Source organism: Pagrus pagrus (assembly GCF_965226575.1).
Source record: "Pagrus pagrus genome assembly, chromosome: 8".
NCBI lineage: Eukaryota > Metazoa > Chordata > Actinopteri > Spariformes > Sparidae > Pagrus > Pagrus pagrus.
In genome coordinates this window covers 6,858,720-6,882,711 of record NC_140192.1, presented here as the reverse complement: position 1 = coordinate 6,882,711, position 23,992 = coordinate 6,858,720, and the positions used below count along the sequence as shown (strand labels likewise).

Here is a 23,992-nt window from a genome sequence, read left to right as displayed (position 1 = left end):
TTGTAAAAGTTAGTACGTGTTTTTAATCACCATAAATACAGTATGCACCGCCAAGCTACCATCGACATCACCGTCCTCACCTTTGAAAGCTGAGGTACTATAATACACCACATATCAACATTTGCATATCCAGTTCCTCCAACCGTCTCACTGATGTAGCTGTAAACATTTTTTCATCTTGAGCACTTGCACAATAGAAGTCACATATTTATAGACATTTACATATTTATCTACACTCAATATTTCTACAAAGCATAGAAAAAATAAATTCCATTACATTTATTGTTACATTTTTTTTTTATTATTACATTATGTATATTAGTTGATGACAGAGCAAGGGTTCACGATTGACTATATGTGGCATTTTGGCCGCATTTGATAACACTTTAACAGCCTTTCCACATGTCTGGACTGTCCGAAGACAGCCGTCACTGCAGTCATCCTAAAAGCACAAAGCCTATGCTGCCCTGGTCCTCTTTCTCCATGCTGTGAGACTGCAGAGCGTTATAGCAACAAAAAAAAAAAAAACAAGGAGACGTGATATACTCCATTGGCAGATCCATCCACCCATCTTTCATCCTTCTTAAAGTCGAGTTAGCATTTACGGGTTCTGTCTCAATGAATGCCTCTCCTCGTCTGGAAACGCTTTATGGACCAGAGATTAAGAGACAAAGCCAGATTCTGGTAAAAATGACCTCTACCAGTCAGGCTCAGGAGGGAAACTCATTTACAAAGTAGGTGTTCCACTTCCTGGATGTTAACAAGGATTTAGTGAACACCGATCGTCCATCCCCTCAAGAGAGCACTTGTATTCAGTGTCCTTCTTGATAGAAAACAGCCAAGCAGAGCCCAATTTAAGCATGCTGTACATGTAGAGAGCATTCAAAGAGCGGTGACCCAGAACAAAGCGACATGAGGCACATTTCAGAGTTAAGTTTAAGTGAGTAGTCTCTAGCTAAATGACTTGGCCTACGTACGCTAAAGGACAGAACCATGGCGAAGGAGGTTGTGTAAGCAGTAAAAGTCACTTCAGAAGATTCATGGAGGACATTTCTCATTCGGGACGTCTCAGATTTATCTCAGATTCAGATCATTTCATAACTAAGTAAAGAAAAAAGATCGATACCAGAAAAACTACAGAATGACTAAATCAATAGCTAATTTTTTTGAGGTTGTATAATCACATGATTTGTGTGTCTGAGGCTCAATTCAGCAGCGGCAATGAAAGTCATATGTGAACCTTTGCAAAGGTGAAAAGACTATTTTATGGTAACAAAATGCTTGTAAAAAACAAAACAAACAGAAAACAAACCACAGAAGTCTGCAAGATCAGCAAGAGTACCTGGAGCAAAGTCTTTTGTCTTAAGCAAGAACAGAAATATAAAACAATACACCAATACAGGATGCAGTTGGCTAAAAAAGCAAATGTTTTTGCACCAAAACAAGGCTATATAACACTGGGGGTTTGGTCGGGGTTCAGAGAGGAGATTCCAGACTCCGACAGTTTTTGTTCAATAATGGATGGGTCCGATGATTTATTTATTCACCTCTCCTCCCCTCTTCTCCCCTTTCCTCTGTCTGCCTGCCCTGCTTTCTAAAACGAGGGGGGAACTTGGCGGGAAAGGAGACAAGGCCAGGTACAGCTTCATTTTAGAGGGTGGAAGGGAAACCACGGGGGCCATATATTTTTAACATCCAGTCAGAACTGGTGCTAAACGCAGTGGACTCCCACAGGTAGCATGTTGCAGACAAGCCGCTGTATTTCTAACCTGCTGTGATACTGTCTCTTCCTTGCTCGTCGTCTCAAGGAGCAGGTGTTCGCCGTGACAGCGCTCTTACAATGAAAGGGTGTGGCTTCAGCAGGAGGGGGGGGGATCAGAGCAGTGATGTGATGAGAGGGCAGGAGGAACAGCTCAAATGAGAATGTGGCCATTTTGGGAGCTTATCAGGATTTAAAACCACACATTTCCAACCCATATCTCAGCTCAAGAAGGTCGTGAGGTGGCTTTTAAGAGCTGCAACACCTGCATCTGTGCAGACAATGGTCAACACTCAGAGGAAGTGACCAGCACGTTGGAAAACAATTGTTTCCTCTCTGCAACACATTCTGCTCATTGTTCTTTGTTTTCGCCCTGCGTCCTCTCTGCATCTGAAAATAACAAGTCAATTCCCAGTGCAGTTCAAAAAGAATACATCTCCCCAAGTTATGCTACCGCCGTCTTATCTGTCTCCTATTGATTTAAGGCTAGCTGGTGCCTCGCAGGGGTATGGTGAAGAAGGATAGCTCGGATCAGTTCAGGGTTCAGGAGTCTGGGGATCTGCGCCTGAAATTGACAGCTACCTTGAAGGGAAGAAGGGATTTTCCTCTTCTTAACAAATTCCCCTTAGGAGGCCCAAACTATTTTTGTTAGCCTCAAGAAAAATGAGTACACTAAATTACATTTTCTGTGATCTGAAATGATAAGGCCTGCAGCTAAACCCATTCTTTAATCTTCTTTCTAAGATAAATAAGTCGTAGATTTGGCCTTCAGGGTGATCGTTGGCTCTTAGCCGACTTTTCCATGAATTTCACCTAAGCAGTTCTATTATCGTTTTAATCTCTCTTGATCGCTGAATAAACAAAGCCCGCAGTGGTGAAACTGAAGGGAGAGACACGGGAGAGTTTACCTGCCAGGCTGGTAGCACCTTTGGGACTGCGGAGCTTGAGGCTTTGTAAGGATGGAGATGTTGGGAGGGCAGAGAGGCAGAAAATACTGCACAGGGAGGATAAAGCCTTGGGAAGGGTTTTTGTTAAGAACGTAGGGATGCTAATCTAAAGGAAACATATGATTTTGTACTTATATACTTTTACTACATACTCTTCTGTGGGCAAAAATGAGGAAATATTTGTTCTATTTAACAATGTATGGGACATTATTTAGTATTGCGAGTTGATTCACATAAAATTAGACAAAACTTCAGATACTGAAGCTGCCAGTTACTCCAGAACCAGAATTTAGATGTTCCCTCCTGAGGGCTGTCCTCTGATTGTGAATGACGTTTACGTTGAGGACGCTCCTCATGTCCATGTGAAGTGAGTCAGTTGCGTTCATCCTCGGCTAGAAAGGTTTACAGCAGATTGTGTGTGTTGACTATCACGATGAGGCTACGGAGCAGGAAGCTTCCAAAACATCACTATCTACAAGGAAATTGAGGCATCTGGAATTTCTTCAAGTCTCCAGTGACTCAAATTTGACTTTCTGGCACATAATGTTACTCCCACAAACCAAAATGCACATTGTTATTTACTACAGTCTACTAATAAAAGGCAGCAAAAGAGAAAAAAGTGTGGCGTGTATTGCTCAACAGAAAAGTCACTTAAAATGAGCTCTGCAAAGTTACTCCTTGTAACCGGAGTCTTAAAAACAAAAAAAAAAAAACCTTTCTGGTTCCTGAAATGAGGAGGGCCTCTCAGATGAGGGGGCCAAAAAACATCTTCCAGACATGAAGCAAGAGTCCAGTTGCCTTTGACTGACTACTGTTACTGAACCTGTTCAGAGGCAGAGCTGTGGATCATCCTGCTGTCAGTGCTGTCTGCTGCAGCTGCCGGTGCTGTCCCTCCATGTCTGCTGCAGCTGCTGGAGGTGCTGAAAGGCTCTCTGGGTGATGTTAAGAGCTGGGTGGACCTTCCTCAGACTGGGCTCTCCGATCAGAGACAGACCACACAGCCCTAAGTAGGCATGGAGCGGGTCTGGTGGACGGGAAATGGAGAGAAGGAGGTAGGAAGTGAGGAAGAGACAAGGAGGGGAAACTAGGTCAGAGATGGTAACATGTATCACAGCAGAAGCACCTGCGTTTGACAGGTCTGTAGACATGATCAGAGATGAGACGGTGATGGTGTTTGTCACCTCACTCTCCTTTACTGAATCAATAAAACATTAATCTAATTTCCTATAAAAAACACCATTATGCAGAGGCATTGTTTTTGTTGCATTGCTCCTTTAAGACGTTATAAATAATGCATATAGGATGGCCCCATTGCCCCCTCCCTCCCCTGGGAACGGAGTAAGAGCTGCACAGGCCAGTAAATGGAGCAGTAATTGAATTATAATTAAATGACAGATCATTGGACACAGACATCAGAATCAATCAAAGCACCATTAGCAGCATCAATCAGGACTCAAACTCAAGGTTGGACAGAAGAGATGTCTGGACTGGTTCCAAGGTCTGCGGCGAGATCTGATTTATAAGACCATTGTTCAATTTAGATTCATATCACAGATCTTCATGCATGGAAACTGTATAGAAAATGACACATGACACAATCAAATGCGTGTTTTACATTACAGCTCATTCAGATAATTATTTGGACAACCCACATTTGCAGAACATTAACAAAACCACAATGTCGTTCCACTGATAGTCGCTAAATGATAATATTGAATTGTCGGCCAGCAGGACTTCTGAGTCTCGGCTATTAAGTGGTTTTGATCAGACTACTACATCTTTAACCACCTTCAGAACTCATTGTCGGTCCAATGGAGGAGGGTGTAACATAAACAATAACGAGTTAGTCTATGCCCTTAATCTGCTGGATGTAGAGGTTTATTTTTTTAAACAATTGGGATGTATTTCGGCTTTTTTTTCTTATTTACAATCATTTACACTATGTGTTCAGTTTAAATGTATTATTAGTTGCACCTAAATGAAATAATCTGGCGCACCAGAGCAACCAGTGTGAAAAATGTGTCTGGAGCGGTGATTTGTAACGTTATCGAGGGTTATAATGTGACCTGACATTTTTTTAAAACTGCAATGAATGATGTTTTAGCCATGTATGAACACAACACTGACATGTCATCAGCTTTCATGTGAGTACAGATGAAGTTGTTAGATAACCGTTTCTCATTTCCACATTCAGCGGTAACAGAGGAACATTATCATTCACCCGGGGGTGTGTTTCTGTCCACTTGGCGAACATAAGTCCGATATTCACTTTGTGGTCTCCACCAACTCTCAAGGGAAATATCTGGCTCTTTAGCTGCTAAGTGCTTCACTGTTCACCAGGTAGTCCTTAACTTTGTCAATCTGACATTTGGTGCTGGGAAGGTGGAGTACAGTCGGCTTCTACTGCGACCAAAAATGACACTATGACAGCAGCAATTGTGAAAATATCGATTTTAACCGCCAATAATCAGTCCCTCTTTACGTGCATCATTATTGTGAGGAAATTTACCACTGTTGGATCATTTCACTAATCATAAGAACCGAGCTACAAAGGGCTCAAGAGAGCAGTGCTGTTCGAGTAGTGATTGCTTCAACAAAAATCGTTTGTCAGGATGGAACAAGTTGTGCATGTGAAATCACATAGCTGTAAATTATACTGCCTAATCTGAGAACACATGACTCTATACAAGAGCGGCTAATTCTTATGATAGCTTGATGTGCCTTCATCATTTGGGCATCTATTCAGACATGTTTATAGCCTTTATCTCAGAACATAAAAAAGCTGTGGGTCTGGTTTATGAGAAACAGATGCTCTTATTGAAACTAAATTAAATCAATTTAGACTGAAGTTTGGACGACTCTGTCTCTACGTATACAAACCTGTTCCCAACATGACAGCTGACATTCTGAACTCCGTCTTGATTGACAGAAACAGGCTGTGTCAAATGTTCAAACAACATTTGGCTAAATTTGGGACATATCTGCTGGATAAATACACAGAACCTTCTTTTGAAACAGACCCACAGCTCTTTTTATGTCATTGTTTCCCTTCTATCTTCCCAAACCAGTCCCTGCACATCAGTATCTTTACATGATGACTACACTGTTTAAGCAAAATGCTATCTGTACCCACTTCCCAAAGGGCCCCTTTTATTTCCAAAAACTGTCTTTTGTTCAGTGATATTTACGAGGCGTTGTCAATACGGCATCTGTTTTGCTTCATTGTTTCTTGCAGCCTATCTTCCCTGCCTTGTTTCTGTAACGTGAGGAGCTCGATGTCTTGTGTCCTCGGGCTACCTACGAACAATCGCCTCATCAATTACGCATCACGAGGGCACACACGCACACAAGCATGTGCACCATTGAAGTTTAGGGTTACAAGAGCTTTTCCATTGATCTCAAGAAAAAACTGCCAACCGCAACTCCACCCTGACCTCCATGCACCTGTGGAGGGCAGGGTAGAAACTGTTCAGCAGTTCGGTGAAACTGCTTCGTTCCACCATCTTTTTGTCCTTTGAAGCTACTGAAAACCACAACAATACGATAAACAGCAACATTGATGTAGATATTGTTCTCGTTTCCACCACAAGGACATTAAACATGCCATTCAACCACATAACTCTGTGGCCTCTACAGTGGTATAAAAAGGTATATGGGAGTTGTGTCATTTATGCTTTGACAGAACAGCAACACTGACGCAAAACCCACATAAAGAACCGTGGTAGCATTCTGTATTTGGCTTTCCAGTGGTGTCCTTTTATTTGTACTCCCTCCGATTACCATGAGCCTCTACTGCAACATGTTCCTGTAACAGGCACCTCTGCGAGTCCAATCTTTTTACCTGGATGGCTGTCCGGCCACTTGGCGAATCCCCCCACTAACCGATCCTGCGTAGACAGGATGAAGCTCCTGTTCTTGTCGAAGTTCGTATACTGGAACACGTCTAACAGCTGGAGCAGGAGGGAGGTGGTGGGAGGCAGAGTGAAGGAGAAAAGGAGGGAGAAGTTTTACTATGACATTTAGGAGCAAACATGAAAACTAAGCAGATATAAATGAGAGAGCTGTTAATTATTTTATTTGAATACTTTTTCACAATGTTTCCTTCATCTTATGTGAGAGTCAAGGGCACAATACTTAATAATAAATAATATAAATATTTAAATTCCTAAGATGCTGAACAGGTTGTGTTGTAAGAGTGAGATAATTCTCATATTGTTACATTTGATTTCAAAGAGGGCGGTTGCAGCAATCAATAGTGAAATACTTGATATTCTCTTTCTGTGCGGATACAAGTAGAGAAAACATCGCACCTCACTGTTTGCCATATTGCACTTTTGCCATATACAAATATTTTGTATGAGTGTGCACATTTGTCCCTCTGGCACAGTTTTGACCCAGAAATTCACAGTTTTCCTGCATTGTGTTTGCTTACTTGTGTATGTGTGTGCGTGCCTGGCTTACTCATAGCCGTTTGCAGTTTAGCTGCCGGACCATGTGTGTGCATGGATGTACCTCTGGCATAGTTATGACCCACATGATGAAAGGTTTGCTCACAGGTTTTTTTGGGTTAAGGATTTTGGATTAAGCCAGACAGTGCGAAAAAATCCTCATGTTATATGAAGCAAAACTTCTCTGTCATCTGTTCTTACATGTGAAAAAATGCTGCAAAAGTGCAGAAATTCTGTGGTAAAACAGTTAAACGCACTAACATGTTGAAGCAGGCAGGAGCTTGTGAGTGAATACATGATTGTGTCTGTTACACCCGTACCTCTAGTGTAGCTCCCACCCAAAAGGAGTAGCATGTGTCTACAGGTTTGTTGGGGCGCCCGTGGAAGCCGGTCTGCTGCCTCATGATGCACCAGCGCCGGATCCTGTCCAGCTCCCGCTGACTCAGCGCCTCCTCCAGTCGACCCATCAGACACAGAGAGGCTATGGCGCAGTACGTCCAGCCACCTGTGTGCATGACACACACATACAGCGGGTACACTTGTAACACAAATTAATCCAATAAAATAAGAGGACTTATGTCTGACAATGTATTGAAACTCAAACGCGGTCGTAGTGGTTCACCCCGACATGCTTTCATGAACGACTACTTCTTGATGACTGCAGGACGCTGGAGTAAAAATAGAGTAGGTGTCTGTGTGTGGCCGCTTTTACTGCCAAATATTTGATTAGCATGCTGCTACTGTCACTGTGCACCTTTGGAAATCACAACGTGGAGCTAGCGTATGTTTTTATGAAACAGAAACACATTGCTGGAGAAGAAAATGGATGCATTTTCATACTTTTCTGCACAATGACCGACCACTTTTGAGAGATGTACGTGGAGATGAACCATCTACTTTTGTTCACGTGCGATCCGACACTTGAATTTTGGATGTCTACTGATCCTCAGTCTAAAGAATCTGGATTGGAGACACCAGGCCGATGACGATAAATGAATTACGTCAGCATTAGCACCTGATTCTAAATTTGGATCAAACCGGTCCCAACTAAAAGATGGTTCAGGCAGAGACTGAATGCAGTGCATCTTTATACTGGAGTCATACAAACATGAGTGTGTGTGTGTGTGTGTGTGTGTGCGTTTGTCAACTGATGACAGGCTTTTATCAGTAAAGCCACAAGCAGCAGCTATCCATCAACTGTCAAGTGCTTCTTTTAGCACCATGCATTTAACTCGTCCCTTAACATTACCACCAGGCCTGGCTGCTTATCTTTGTGTGTGTTCACGTGTGAGGGATAACAAACAAAGACAAGGTGGGGTGAAGTCGGTGGGTCAGGGGTGTAAATCTGCCGACGCGTTACGCTCGCCTCCAATCAACCATGTCTGGCTCGCTATATGCTGGAGGCACAGGAAGATCAGAGGGGATAAATATAGATCTGGATCAAACAAGTGTGGGGAATCCACATTCACTATAGCAGCCGGTTGGGATCAGGTATGTGCTTTACATCAATTAAAATATATCTAAAAGAAAAGAAAAGCAGCCTTTTGGCACCCTTTCTATGATGATTAATATTATTCGCACCTGAAAGCAGCTATCTTTCCTCAATGGGCCACAGTGCATTATTCATGCAATCCAAATATTGGGCATTTTTAAGTGTATTTAATTCAAAAAGTAGCAGTCTTGAGAAAAGAGTACATAGCCTGAAGAAGAAGAAAATGCTGGAATTACAGAGGAAGCAGCGAGATAAAAGCCAAACACTGAATACACAGAGAAAGTTATTTCCTTTCACTGGCAAATAGCTTCTGCAACACCGTGTTTCAGCAGCTCAAACACAATTATCTACAAAAACAGTGTAAGAGAGTCTTTTGCACACAGTGTGGGAGGTCTTGGTGCTGAACAAACACATACTTCAAGGGTGGATGGGTAATGGGCATCTACTGTATATCTCTACTGATGTGTAATCAGCCCTCAGACAGAGAGCTGGCTGGCTTGCAGAAGAGAGCCGAGTTCTCAATGAAGCCTGTAATCATAGAAGTTGAATTTATCGCAAGGAGGGAAATGCTCGGGGATCCCTTCGAGCAGTTTTTAAAGTTTATGGATTTAATTTATGCATTCACAATGCCACCTTTACTGTGTCAAAAAGGTGACTGTGGATGTGTTCCAAGCAGCGCTTTGCAACGTGTGAGCGTGTGTGTAGGAGGGAAGCTTTTGTGTCAGAATAATAAGGTTTAATTTGAGTGGGGGAGGGATTAATGAGGACAATGTATCTACGGAGATTTTATCCAGTAATCCTTTAAACCAGTTACTCCCATCAGCCACTTTCATGCCCTCTACCACGCCACCGCCAACGCACCCACAAACGTTTTGATCTCACATGAACCTTCTGACTTGAAAATCTGGGCTGTATTCTCTCGCTGACCCACAGGCCTGACCCACCTAATGTGCGTTCAGCCTGCAAACTCACATTTCTGTTATTCAAGCACACAGCATGAGAAGATGATGATACTCACCATGTGACTCTCGCCCTGCTCCCTGGCCGAACCCATTGTCGTAAGACTGCGCAGAGCACAAAGAAAAAGCCATTTAATTACAAGCAATACTTCATCTGGCAGGAAAGGCTAATGAAAGAGATTAGTGTGAGAGGAGGCTGAACCGCATACACTGATTCCAGTCATGTATTCATACTCAACCCTTTTTAAAATAGAAGAAAAACATTTGTGAGGCATTATTTAAAAGAGTGTAAAGATGTCACCGCTAACAAACACCAACATCCCTTCTCAGCTGTTTGAACAGACTTTGCAGACTACAGAACTGCTCATATGTGATGTGTCAAACTCATTTGATCGTTAATAGTTGACAACTAATCGATTAATCTTTGCTGCTTTAGGCCACCGTACGATATATTTGTTTTGGTTTCACTCAGATGCATTTCTAACCTTTCAGAACCGTTTTCTAAAACTCTCAGCATTAGTCTTTCATATAACTTAATAATTGTAATGCAGGAAGTGGTAACTGTCCCAGATGAGTTTAACTTTTTTTTAAATTTTATTCTACATCAACTTTCTTTTTTCAGAACAGAGCAGCTAAAAATGAGCTTGCAGCCTGTTTTGGGACTACACATGGGGGACCTGGTTATTTTAGTCCTCAGAAAGAAAAGGCTAAAAAAAATATAACACTTGTGAAAAGTTTCTAGGCAACTTTAAAAAAACAAAACAAAAACTTAACTGCCTATAATAATACAGTTCAGTCCCACTTGGGAAAAACTAACAAGGTTGAGTCCTTGCTGCTTGTGTGTCTGGTCCGATCGGGCCACAACAATAAGGTTGGTAGGTGGAAACCCGGCGCCATACAAATGTAAGTGAAACGTCAGTGTGGCTGGTAAACGTGTCTACTGTTCCAGGGCTGTTCCACATACACACACACAGACACACAACCACCTATCATCTGGTGGTTTCTGTATATTTACGTTCACCAACAACTAACTTGCAAAGCCAAAGAACATTTCTGGAATCCACCCACCAGCATGTGGCCAGTGGATAAGTATAGTTCACAGACATGATTCACAGTTATCTGTTAACTAATGAACGGTGCTCTTCCTCCCTCTCTCTCTCGTATGTGTCTGGGTGTGACAGAGAGCCAAACACACCCTGCACACAATAATGAAACTATGTAATGAAACACTTTTGTGTTAAATGTCAGGCTTGAAATAAGCTAAAGTTTAGAGATGAATGGGATCCTTCTCTCTACTCTGAGATGAACGGCGTGAAGACAATACCTCAGACAGACTTGATTCGTCTAACCCATATCGAAGTAAGGCTTGAAACTTAAAGCTTAAACTTGGAACATGTTGTTTCTCTGTTTTTCTTCTGGTGGGGTGGAAAAACTCGTGCTACAGCTTTAAGACCACGGTGAACTGCTCAACCCCCCCCTATCTATTATAAATGAATTATTTCTAGGCAGAGTGCCACCTACTGAAGGTGGGTGGCCTATTCTTCCCATTCAAGTGTAGAGGCACTGCTTTGAATGATGCACAAACAGAGGTTGTACCATTAGGGGACAGTCCTGTCGGCCTTCAATATACAGTAGGTCTCATTGTTTACTACGTCATATTCTCACAACCTCCTTCTACATCTACTCACCAAACTTCCTCGGATGTACTCGATGGCCTTTTGGATGTCCATGCCTGACCAGTCGTCCAGCATGTAACAGATACTGGCTGCGCAGTAGATAAACCGTATATCATTTTCACTTCCCTCTGGCACTGCGTAGAAACTGGAAGCGAGAAGAGAGACAGACACAGGAAGCCACGAGGACCGGAGGGTTACACAAACTGTTGAAAATTAGCTCAACTTCTATATTCAGAGTTAATGTCAGTACACATTAAGTCTGCTAGTGTTCACATGACCTCAGGTGTATTTGAGTCAGAGTTAAAAGTGCCAGTGCAGATTTGTGTGTGCCAACCTGCCGTCCTCCAGCTGCAGCGCTCTGAGACCAGCCAGACAGGCCTGTTTGTTAACCCGGCTCAGGTCGTCTCCCAGTATTAGCAGCGAGCACAGCCCAGTGTAGGTCATGGCTACATGGCCGCTGTCATATGGATGGAGCACACCTGGACCCTGAAGAGGACATAAAAATGGGATTATTCCTACAACCATGATGGAAAGATGAACAACAAAAGATAGTAGTAGTTTAGGTGGATATTTAAAAGGAAAAAAGCAGTTTAAAAACAATAACACGACCAAACAGATCAAGCACTTAGCCGTCTACAGACAGACAGCTTAAATAGACCTCATTTTGGGGAAATGACTCGTGTTGGCAAAGCTGTTTCATCAAAAACTATGTCTCCACAGAGATAGAGAAGTAATGCCAAATGTCAAAAATACATTCTGTTAAAATGACTTGTAATATTACTGCTGCTGGGATGATGATGCTCATAAAACTGGGAATGGCCCAGACCCCCTGATGTGACAAAACAGATTGGCATAATGATTGAAATGGCTTAAAAATCTAAATATTTTGAGACAGATTAATGCAAATGGCAAAAATAGAAAAAGACATGAGATCGGTCAGGGTATCTGCAGCTCTGCAATACCTCATTTTAATGCCATTTTGTCAAACATTTGACCTTTATCAAAAAATTGCAGCTTCTACGATGTTGATATTGAGGTTTTGATGATATTTTTGTTTAATTGTTCCGTCCTACAACACACAACATTTTGTCAAATTAAGGATCAGGTCAAAAAACACTGCTGGAAGGAGGAGGGGCAGTACCTTAGTGCTGTAAGGAATACCAATATGTGACGATCCCCGAAACCCACAGCGACTTAGGTTAGATTCTGGAAGAGAATAACACAGAAGGGGCAGGTAGAAATGTAAGATATACTTCACATTATAGACTAACAAACATCAAGAAACTCTGGAACAAGAAAGCACCGCTCTGGTTCACTCACTGTCTCACAAACTAGGTCGAACAATCTGTTTGTATTGACCTTCAGCAAGGTCCTGCAAAGTTGCTCAGGACTAAAAGAGTGTCCTGCTGCCATCTATTGGCTAGAGCAAAAACATAACATACTGCAGAACCCAATGAAGAAAATGCCATCATATTGCAGAGAATACGAAACGTGCCACACATACGATTACAACACATGACAACCAAACAATATTTTTAGATGTGTCACACCTCATATCATCACTTCTGAATGACTGACAGGCAAGTCTTATGCTCACTTTGAGTTTTTATGCAGTCATACCAGACTACATCTAGATTATTCATGTGTTTTCAGCATCCTAATGTTGTAAACAAAACTGTCTACTTTCAAAATTGCACCTACATCATCATCATCATCAGGGACAGGTGTCTTCTGGCATAGATGCAGACACACATTTTACATAGATTAACTCGCCCTATACAGATTAATCAATTCAATGCACCTGCAGTCCATTGGACAGCAACAACCCGCCCCTCAACAACTGCTAAAAGTCTCAATAGCTTCAAACAAAAAATTTATTTCCATACTGATGATACACTGGGAAATTTTAAGTGCCTCCCAAGCTGTATTTTCCCGCCTAATGACAGGGAAACTGCCAGACACCAACATATGGCAGCAGCAAAAGTGAGACCAATCAAGCACGGCTATCCCAACATGATTTCTGTTGATGTCTTGAATAATTAACTAACTGGGCATCTAAACAGATGGCACAGAGTGGCTTGTTAACAGGCAGAAAAAAAACAAGTCGTTAAATATTTAGAGTCCAACTTTCTCTGATGAACAGAGGTGGAGCTGGAACAGGTTAGGCAAGGAGGACACCTGGAGGTCAGTATGGGTTTCGAACTCCAAAAACAATAATAATAGTTCGAAGGACTTTGAGGACAACTCTATACATTAACAGTGGCAGAATAATTGACATGAAACATTTCAGCTTCTGTCGTTTCCACATGAAACTCTGTATGGTAAGTCCTTAAATGTTTTTCTTGATGTCACCATTCACACACCACAATCCACCTCACTTAAACTCACTGCCCTGGAAATTAGAAACCAGTGTCAGCATCAAGTCTGCCCATTAAAGCAATAAAAAGCATTAGTCCTGCACCACTCCTAAGCTTACCACTGTATTACCCGTCTCTTTTCCTCAATGTCTTTTCTTATAGACCTGATACTGGGATTTTCTCTCCAAATCCCTGCTGCATCTATCAAGTTAAAACAATGATTATTTTGATTGAGAGTTCCCATGAGGCTGTGGGAGCTCTTTAGACCAGGTAAAATGACTGATCTGTACCTACATAGGCTATGTTGACTTCATTTGTTCAATAAGGCACCCAAGAAGCATTTTTACATGGAGTTACCCGAGTTGATTAATACAACATCTGTTTTTTAAGCCCTGTGTTACAGAGGTGATCACTCCACCTTAGCTGTGATGTAGTTAGTTGCTTTGGCATGAAGCAGTAAATAAATACGTGGCTCTCAAACTTTATCATGTCATACCTATTGGCAATGTATACATGTAACTCAGCTTATTGACAGTCAGGTGTGGAGAAGTGATGAGACTTACGATCCTCTGCTGGCAGAACCTGCAATGAGTAGATCCACTCAATCATTACATTTCTATCAATCACGTCCAGAGCATCCAGCACATCCAGACCAGACAGGGCGAAGAATATGATCGTTAACCTGGAAAAGAGGCAGATATACGTCTGTTTACGCATTTAATACTGATGGACATAAAGATACAGACATATAAGATACAATAATGAATGCATGGTTAGACCTATGCAACAAATCAGGTATAGAGTAGCCACTTTAATTACAGAACAGCACAATATTTTGATAGAGGAGCCTGGTTAGCTCATACTTAGCTTTAAATATTTTAGCTGTCAGCTCTCCGTCCACCTTGAGAGATATTTGTTGACAAGTGAAGAAACTGACCAACTTTACAGTCCAATTCGCTTGAAGTTCACCTTCAAATTCGCCTTATTAACGTAAAATAAACCAACAACACTGACTAAAACGCCTCGCAGGGCGTCGTGCCCGGCTGCAGTGTTAGTTTCCTGTGTTACAACAGCGAATCTGTCATAACTTCACCACCCTAACTGACATTAGCAGGCATGCTAAGCTAAGTAGCACCAGCCTCCATTCAACACGGTTGAACCCAAGCTAGCTTAGATGCTAGTCAAGTTCCTCAACAAAACAAATAAACAAGAGCGACGTTTTTCACTCCAGTAAACGTACCTGGTTGTTTCCAGCGAGGCGTATCGTTCAGGTAACACCTGAAGTGTTCTCTGGAAGAATCGTACATGTCTATCTCTTAAAAAGTCTATTTGCTCAAATTCTTCAAACTGGCTCTCCTCTTCCGCCATCTTTGCATCCGCACCTATGAGGAATCTTTTCCGGTACGCTTGTTTTTCAAAATAAAAGCTCGCACTACATCGCCATGCACAGAGAGGTTTGAGCTCACAGATTTCCTTTTTGGATATCACTTGTAGGAAAACTTCTTGATATACCGCAGAAAAATGTTGCTGACCAGAGACAAGAAGTTGAGAACTTTACACAAAACTTTAATGTCAAACTTTTATTTTAAATAACAATTTTGTGATTGTAGATTGTACAAAGCACAGCACAGGTCATTCAAAATAAAGGCACAATCTGGTGTTGAGGTAAATTTTCATTTTCATTTTGACTGCATTTCAGCTGGCTTCCCCTGCTGCCCCTCACAGGCCTTGTCTCCACGATGGAACAGCTCTGCAACAAAACAACAGTTATTTGGCAAGCAAACACATAAAAACATTCATACACAGAGACTTGACTATGAAACATAGGAGCAATCAGACCTGTGAAACATCTGCAGCACAGGTCCTCCTCCTGAAGGTCCAATGTGTTTCATTCGCTCGTCCCATCCCTTAGTGGGACGGGTAAGCCTGGAGGGGTCTCTGCTGACGTGACTGTCCACCTGAATGAAGAACGAATAAATATAGACACTTTCCATCGAAGGTTTTCTTTTTATTAATGATGCTGAGAAATCTTGTGATATGTGACTGACTCGTTCACTGTACAGTCCTTTACCTTCTCCTTCAACTTAGCAGCGATTGTCCTCTGTCTTTCCTCTTCCTCTTTTTCCCTCAGCTGTTTCTCCTGAAGCTTTGCCTCCACCTTGTGAAGATCCTGCAGAAGGGCAGAGACAAGCTTTGCATGTTAGAGTACAGTGACAGCTCCATTTATCCACTGACGTGATTCATTTTAAATCTCATGTCCCTATCACACATTACAATCCACATAACAAAACCCCTGCTGGTCTTGTGTTTCTTGTTTCGTACCCTGTCTTTGAAGTGTTTGATGGCCTTTATTGCCTCCTTTCTCCTCTCCTCCATCTCCCTCTGTTCCTCCTCTCTCTTTCTCCTCCCTTCTTCCTCCTCCTGCTCTCTTCTCAGTCGTAGTTGCTCCTCAATGGTGAGCTTCACTTCCAGCTGGCGGCGACGCTCTTCCTGATAGACGGAAAACCATTTTGACTGGTAAAGCTAAACATTTACTCTGTATGTGTTGATTTTCATGCTAAATAAATAACAATACAGAAGCACTATCTCTGATGATAAATAACCACAACTATAGTAAAGTGAGTTTTCACATGTGCAGAAAAAGCACCTTTTCCCGCCTCCTCTTCTGTATCTCCTCAGCCAGTCTCTGCTGCTTTTCCAGTTCCTCGTTCCTTCTCTTCTCTTCCCTCCACTCCTGCAGTCGCCGGGCCGCCTCCCTCTTCTCCTCCTCAGTCCTGAAAAAGAAGAGGATTGAACACACTGAAACAAACAGGACACTAAAGTGACATAAACCTAGATTAAGAGCAAATAATGCCCCAAATTCTCCCTTTCTTAAGATGACAAATTCAACACTTTCATCAGATCTGGCTCATAGTGTCTGCTCCTTCATCTTTCTTTCCTTCTTATCATTTTCTATTTCTAACTCACCTGAGTTGGTTGGCCTGGCTCTTGGCCTCCTTCTCTCTCCTTTCTGCCTCCTCCACCTCCTTCTGACTCTGTATCCTGGTCTGACGTCCCTGCTGCTTGCTGGCTTTCCACCGCTGAATAGCCTGGGGATGGTATGAAGACAAGTAGTATATATTTAGAAGACAGTACCACAGCTTAAAAAAACTATTTCTGAAATAGCATCTATGTCGTGTTTATACAGAATAAAGACAGCCCTAACTGACGATTATAATTTATATCATGAGAATATCATTTATAGTAGAGGTTGAATCATATTGCACATACAGTCACTTTTCAACCATTCAAGAAAATGTGTCCTCCACCCAAAATGACGCAGGCGTTCTCTGAGCCGGTCATAGGCAAGATACAACAGGCTTTTATCGAAACTGTAGTGATGGTGTAATACTTTATGGTTATTAGTTCTCCTCCTCTTTTTAATTCAAGGTGGGATAATAACTGAAATCACTTGCTATAGGATTAGGAATTCAGCCCTCCATAATAAAACTCACATTTCTAACTACAATTCTAGTTATATATGCATCTAACTAGAACAAACAAGTCCTAACGGATCACAAAAATGGATTTAAATACAGTCAGGTGGTGTCAAGAAGCAGAAAGGGAAAGGTGTTGCTTTTTCTTCCTCTCCATTTTCCCATGCCAGCTCTCATGAGCTTGTGAGGACCTTTGTATTTACCATGTACCTGTCCAAAGGTGCTTTCCTTCTGAGTTCATACATGTTTCTGTCACAGTTCCCTACCTCTCTCTTTCTGTCCTGCAGGTAAAGCAGCTCCTGATGCCAGTCCTCATGTTGCTCTATCTCCTCCAGTGTTTTACCAGGCAGGTACATTTTGGCCTCTTTCCTGTAAGCAGGCTGCCCACTGTGCCTTGTCCAGACCTGTAAATCAAACAGATGAGAATAAAGCCAGACAGGGATCGTGCAGCAGCCGACCTATTGCTCGAAGCAAAAAACGTTGAACACTGTTATTTTAAGGAATGTCGCTTAGAGGCTGTGGGAAATGATCTGCAAGTATAAGGTGGCAAAGGAACATGAATTTACATTACAACCAGAGACTGAATGACAATAATGTCTTACTTTAAGGAAGGCTTGGTGGTCAAATTGGTCCCATCCACCATAAAGGCCTCCTGTCTTCTGCAGGAAAGCCTCCAGGGCTCTGACTTCTGCAGGGAGGTCTCTGTCGGGGAGTTTGGTCTTTTGGAAAAGATAATGCAAAATAAATATTTTTCAGCCGATTCCTACCACTACGTAAAACAGATTATAAAAGCTGTCTTGTGATTTCAGAAACAATCTTATGTGCAGGAACATGTTAGTTAGTTATATCTCAAACTCAGCTCTCTATCCTCTTTTCATCCAACAGATGATGAATGAAGATGAGGGGAGACGGACCTTGACAGTCGGAGCTGTGGGCAGTTTGGGGTCTGATTTGGCGGCGAGGCTCCAGTTTTCAATCTTCTTCTCGTAAGCGGTGATCTCCTGTCTGCACGTTCTGTCCTCCTTCAAAAGTTCCTCAAGGCTGGAGGAGCAGAGAAACACAAAGAATGGCAATTTTCATTACAGTCCATTAATGTTTTCCCCATGTGAAGCAAACACTGATCAGCAGCTTTTTAAGTTAAAGGTACTATTTCTCTAAGGTTTATTTCATTAAAGTGCACTACATTTAAAAGGGGTTCCTACTTTTCTGGCTACTAAAGGTCTAAAGTTGTTTAGCGTGTCTCATTACCATGATCGCTGTTCCTCTTTTAGGGTGTTGATTGAGATTTCCACCTCTGACATTATTTCCTTCAGTCTTTCAATCACTGAAAACCAACACAGAAATGCAGAAACATTATCATTTGGTACAAAACAATCCTATATTAATTTGTACTTTTGTGATATTACAATCACCATATTTTACAGAACAGTGCACCCCTTTATAATAGCACTCTTAAACTGATGTAGCAGAAAGGCATAACTATTGATATTAATGATGAAAAAAGGCCTGAATGTCTCACAAGATGGTTGAACGAACGGTAAAATTAAAATTGTATGATTGTTTTTGAAGAAACACTGCTAGATACAAAACTTACACTCAGGAGTTGGCTTCACATCTATTAGCTGCATCTGAAATTTCCTCACACCATTATGAATCTTCAGTAACTGCTTCTGAAGATTCATCTCTAAAGAAAAAAAGTTTAAAGAACATTATGAATAGCAGATCTTATCCCTTTTTTACCCTCTGACTATGCCCCACTTCCAGGGAGTAGTCAGAGATGGCCTCACAGTAGAGTATTGTACACACCAGGGCAGAAATACTGCCTCAGAGTCCCACATTAAAGATACTGTGATGCAAAGACAGACTTACTCTCTGCGTTTCTTTCTTCCTCCAACACTTTCTCACACTCTTCCAGTTCTCTACACACATCTGTCCAGCCATTCTTTCTGCACTGAACGCTCAGCGTTCGCTCCTTCTCCAACTTTTCTATCCTGAGGAAAAAAGAGGAGAAAGGTTAACATCACTGACCTGTGAAAACACACTGTTATCAACTCTATACAAAGTTCAAGGACTTGCTTGAGGTGTTACAGCGGTTTAGTGATCGGTAACATTAATAAAGCACAAGTAAGGAATATGTCATGAATGTATTATTACACTAAACTTGAAAGTAAAAGTATAACATGGCTTCTGCTTTTCTCACATTAGTATGTGGTTTGTTGAGTTGTTAATACGTTCATGATAGTGTTGGATATCATTTACTGTAGCATTTTCCTTTCACTGTGTCCACCCACTGTATCGCTACAGTGGAAGTGTTCAAAGACTTACATATGAAATAACCCGACTAGCTCCACTTACTGCCTCCTGTTCTTCTCAGCTTCCCTTAGAAACTGTGCAGCTTTCTGTCTGGCCTGCCTGTGATCCACGCTGTCCAGGGAAGACGTGCATGGCTGCTGGACACTGGAGTCTCCCTCTCCCTGCTCAAATTCATTGAGTGAAAGCACAAAACACAAGCTGATTAGGGCTGCAACTGACTAGTATGAATCTGTTATTGTCACAATTAATCAATGAATTGTTTAATCTATTATATGTCAAACAATTATGAAAACTTCTCATTTCCCAGAGCCAAAAATGATGGCTTCATGTTTTCTTTTGTGCAACCAACAGTCCAAAATATCACAAATGGAAAAGAACCAGCAAATGTTTGATATTTATGCTCACTTAAACGATCACTCTTGTGTCTTTCGATCGATTAATCAATTAAACGACTAATCGTTGCAGCTCTAAAGCAGATTATTGTCTAATACATTACAGTTATTCCACCTACACAACTCAACATTAGTTAGGGACATTAGGATATGGGTGCATGTGCTTGAATATGCAATACAAGTCAAATGAATATTCACAAAATAAAAATTCAGATACACAGAATAAGTGAAACACTAAAATATCCCTACAATACAATGAATCAACTTCTGTCCGATAATGGAACACGCCTTTCTTCTCAGTCTGAACCCACAGCAACACGGGTAACCAAGTTAGACGTAACGCATCCATTTTCGGACAGCTATTATTGCTAACGTTAGCTGTTGGTTCTCTTGCAAACTATCATGCAAACTCTCCAAAATAACTACACAAAGTCGTGACGAGTGTACACCGGGTTAGCTACAGTATGTCGGTGGCTACCATGTGTATAACTAAACCATGAAGTTAGCATTAGCAAGCGGTTCCCCTGTCCCATAACTTAGCTGTCGCTAGCTCGCACTGATTAGCTTGCTAATGATTAGCTGTGCCCCATTTCTCCTGCTTTCCCTGGCCATTTTAAACATTTGACAGGGTTAAAATGTGAACGACTGAAGTGTAGGGTGCGTCAATATCACAAGAAATGCAGTAACTGTAAATGTAATAGCTACCGAGCAATGTTTAGCAGTGCATGGTGTGGTTGCTAGGGCGGCCATGTTTAAGTGACTCTGTAAACAAACGCCTGTCAGAGTGAACCTGCAGTGAGTGACGCCCGCCAGCAGAGGGCGCTGCGCGTCAGTCATCGACTGTAGACTGACGGACTGGGAGCTCCTGTGACAGGAAATGTGACATGAACAGGTAGATAGAAGAAGGTGAGCAAAGATGTGCTTGTTTTTACAATTTAGAAAGGATAATAAATATAATCCAATTTAATGTTAATGCCACTGTAGCAGATGATCCAACAAGAAGGCCTGTAGAATATCTGATGTACTATAAAAGTACTATAAAATACAATCAGCAAAATATACTTAAATTATGATAATATAATCATTGTGCAGTAAAATGGTTCCTGTCAGAGTTTCACCATTATATCTGTTCTTTTTGGATTAATATTACTCTATTCATTTGTATGTTGCATTGAATTGTTGGGTAGTTTAATTTATAGCAATGCATCATATACTGTCAGAAAATCACATGTCTGTATTGTTGATGTCCTGACTTTTCACGAGCTCAGAAAAACATTCTGTTTTTCAGCTTTTTGACAATTTTCCAGCTCATCCGAGAGGGTTTTCAAATAGTTTATTTGGCCTAATGACTTGGAAAACTTTTGGAGAAACATGGTATCATAAAAGTGACAGATGTAGTTGTGTAAAAGTACAATATTTTCCTCTTGGGATGTTCTGTAGAAGTATGAGGTTCTATAAAATGAAAGTTCCTCACGTGTATTTGAGTAAATGGACTTAAGTGCCAATTAAGTGAAACGTGAGAAAGTCTTTAAAAAAGCCAAAAACCTAATATAACTAGGAGACTGTAACCACATTAACCAAGTGTTTAACCTTCACCAAACGGTTTGTTTTCCATGACCACAATCTTTCCATGTGGTTTTACTGCTTACTCTTAACCCTGTTTCTTAAAATATTTCTTTTTCCATGAGAAAATAACACTGAGTGGGTCTAAAAATATTAAAATCAATGTATAAAAAAACCCACCATGTGTAAATTTCAAATCACTGAACGTGAACTCCCCTCAAATTGTAAGATTTTCTCCTTCAAAGTGACAAGTGTACCCTGCTACAACTAGATGGTTAGAGTTTCATGCACATCTCACTCTCTCAAATAGCTGCCTATCTATCCACCGAGGCCTCGGTTATTTCTGTCACAGCCTTTTTTATGATGGCCAACAGCTATAATTACTATGAGAGCTGGCCAAGTGACAGAGAAAGGAGGAGAGAGAAAGACAGAGTGCGAGGGAGTATAAATAGAAACCTGAATCCATTATTGAGTGCAGATATTGGGGATGGTCTCTCCCCTGGGTGCAGAGGCAGAGTTGTCGTCGCAACATAAATAGCAACCGCTCTCCTTAATGAAGTGTGTTACAATTTCCTGTCTTCATCGTCAGCCGAGGGACTCGCTTAATTTGATAAATGAGACAATCAGAGGAAACTTCAACCGGGTTGGCATAACAAATCAGACAAAACATGTGGGTTTAAAGGAGGGGATTTCCAGACAGGGTATGTTTGGGTACAAAGATGTAAATGTCAAGGAGATGAAACATTCTGGCCATCTTTTAAATAGACTTCTCGTAAAGGAAGATTCTTAATTGTCCTTCGTGAGGGGAAACTATTTTATTCTTGATAGACAAACAACAACAAATTGAAACTTTTGACAAAAAAATCCTCCTTCTAGCTTTTTCCATACCTTTCAACCACATCTCACCTTCCTCCCTACTGGATAGTCTGCTTAGTTGCCATGGAGATAGCTCAGCTGACATCATGTGACTTGTAAGAAATACCAGTTGTCTTTTAAGGATTTTATTCTTTATAAAGACGGTTCAACAATCATACAGAGTGGCATGCGGTCTGCAGCAAGAAGAACAAGATGACAGTTGAGAAACCTATCTGATGGAGAGGAAGGAGCGCCCTGTGTCCTTCTCATGTCTGTACCAGGTCCCGTTCCCATAACAAGAAGCACATAATACTAACAATCTCTTATTGTGCAGACAGTACCCACATTCAAGGATGTGGGAAGCACATATGAAGACAATGTAAAACATAATAATGATATAAGAGTTAAATCATTTCTCATACAAGAGTCTAGTAATATCATTTTCCATTACACGCCTCGCTTTTGATCATTTATTGATCACTTTAAGTAAATACAAACTACACACAAGACATCAAACTTCTGCTACAATGATCCCAGTGAGCAAAGACATTAATGCTTTCCATTAACCAAACATTGCATCAAACCAGCCAAAGGTGCTGTTAATGCCAGAATTTTCAGCAAGTTCTCCACGAAGAGACCTCAGTCTCTCAAGAGCCCAGGCGACAGATCCGTCTGGGGCTGTTGTTGGGAATGAAAGTACAGCGAGAGTCACCAAACATCGACCCTTGTCAGCCAGCAGCATGTCGAGCGCCATTATGTTTTGCCAAGACATCAGAGATGTCGCTGACAGCTGCTCAGCTGGTCCAGTGGGGGCATCATGCGTGTAGTTAATGAACCTCTGTTGGTTGTAATAAATGTAATTAATCCAGTCCATATTTTTATTTAGCGTACGCCACCAGCAAAAGGCTGACTCAAAGCCTGCGGCTATCTGATTTCTAGCTTTGAATTCATCAGGGACACCACGAGGCACACCTGTAGCATCAATGTACACTCCGACCATAAGAGCCATCCTCAATTTGTTCTTTGCCCTTCTCTGTGCTCTGTACATTTTCTCATACCAGTATTTTGTATTTTATTTTGATATATATTTGATAAGCAAGTGTTTATAATGTGTAACAAGAGACTTTTCGCTGATTGTCACTTAATACATTTTTTATTGGTTAAATTCAGTAATTGATGGATTAATGATTAAATGTAACGCTGTTACAAGTAAGAGTCATGCATTCAGACTTTTATGTAAAAGCACATGAGTATAAGCATCAAAATATACTTAAAGTAAACCAACTAAAAGTAATGGAAATACTCATTATACAGAATGGCCCATTTCAGATTCAAAGATATTATATTATTGGATGATTTTGTCAACTTTCTATACTGCTGGGAAGTTTTTTTCCCAAATATTAATACTTTTATATAATAATACTCTATAATGATACATTATGATATAAAACCCTGAACAGGACGCTGTGCTCCTTCTCACTTTGTGTTTTGCAGGCATCAAAATCATAATAAGTGAATGTTTAAACAAAAAAAAGAGAAGTTTATTTGTTTCAATATTTTATATCTCGTCTTTTTACTGTATTCAACTGAATATAGGTTGAAAATGATTGGTAAGTTATTGCATTCTGCTTTAAGTTATGTTTTACGCAGCGTTTTTCGGAATTGGGGTTGTAGCTGTCGATTATATTTCATATAAATATCAGAATCTCTAAAAAAAATGAGTAAATGTATTAGAGTAGATATATAAAACTAATT

The 23,992-nt window shown here is 41.1% G+C and overlaps 2 protein-coding genes across 3 annotated transcripts; both read right to left on the bottom strand.

Annotated features, from left to right (window-relative positions):
• Positions 1–15,020, bottom strand: pggt1b (protein geranylgeranyltransferase type I, beta subunit). The gene is made up of 9 exons (XM_084359666.1): positions 14,879–15,020; positions 14,202–14,320; positions 12,423–12,487; positions 11,616–11,767; positions 11,294–11,426; positions 9,665–9,710; positions 7,475–7,659; positions 6,548–6,656; positions 1–3,730 (listed from the first exon to the last, which is right to left on the bottom strand). Exons 1-9 carry the CDS (start codon positions 15,004–15,006, stop codon positions 3,564–3,566), a joined length of 1,104 nt encoding a protein of 367 aa, XP_084215792.1. The 5' UTR covers positions 15,007–15,020; the 3' UTR covers positions 1–3,563.
• A 183-nt stretch (positions 15,021–15,203) lies between these two features.
• On the bottom strand, positions 15,204–20,607 carry ccdc112 (coiled-coil domain containing 112). 2 transcript variants are annotated; one of them, XM_084359698.1, is made up of 14 exons: positions 20,525–20,607; positions 19,470–19,591; positions 18,984–19,105; positions 18,709–18,798; positions 18,363–18,438; positions 18,029–18,155; positions 17,717–17,833; positions 17,381–17,518; positions 16,606–16,727; positions 16,286–16,412; positions 15,961–16,128; positions 15,710–15,808; positions 15,478–15,596; positions 15,204–15,388 (listed from the first exon to the last, which is right to left on the bottom strand). In XM_084359698.1, the coding sequence occupies exons 1-14, from the start codon at positions 20,567–20,569 to the stop codon at positions 15,358–15,360; spliced, it is 1,503 nt and encodes a 500-aa protein (XP_084215824.1). In that variant the 5' UTR covers positions 20,570–20,607; the 3' UTR covers positions 15,204–15,357. The 2 variants fall into 2 exon arrangements, with proteins under 2 accessions (XP_084215824.1, XP_084215825.1); XM_084359699.1 differs by having other exon boundaries at positions 19,470–19,588.
• Positions 20,608–23,992: the final 3,385 nt, after the last annotated feature.

What these genes read in the sequence shown, in the direction of transcription:
- pggt1b (XM_084359666.1), bottom strand. Translation starts at nt 15,006, where the DNA reads ATGGCGGAAGAGGAGAGCCAGTTTGAAGAATTTGAGCAAATAGACTTT. An exon ending in GTATTCCTTACAGCACTAAG is followed by an intron (nt 11,768 to 12,422) that starts GTACTGCCCCTC and finishes TGTCCTCTTCAG; the next exon opens with GGTCCAGGTGTGCTCCATCC. An exon ending in AGCAGGGCGAGAGTCACATG is followed by an intron (nt 7,660 to 9,664) that starts GTGAGTATCATC and finishes TCATGCACACAG; the next exon opens with GTGGCTGGACGTACTGCGCC.
- ccdc112 (XM_084359698.1), bottom strand. Translation starts at nt 20,569, where the DNA reads ATGGCCGCCCTAGCAACCACACCATGCACTGCTAAACATTGCTCG. An exon ending in AAAGAGGAACAGCGATCATG is followed by an intron (nt 18,156 to 18,362) that starts GTAATGAGACAC and finishes CTGCTCCTCCAG; the next exon opens with CCTTGAGGAACTTTTGAAGG. An exon ending in ACCACCAAGCCTTCCTTAAA is followed by an intron (nt 17,519 to 17,716) that starts GTAAGACATTAT and finishes TTTGATTTACAG; the next exon opens with GTCTGGACAAGGCACAGTGG.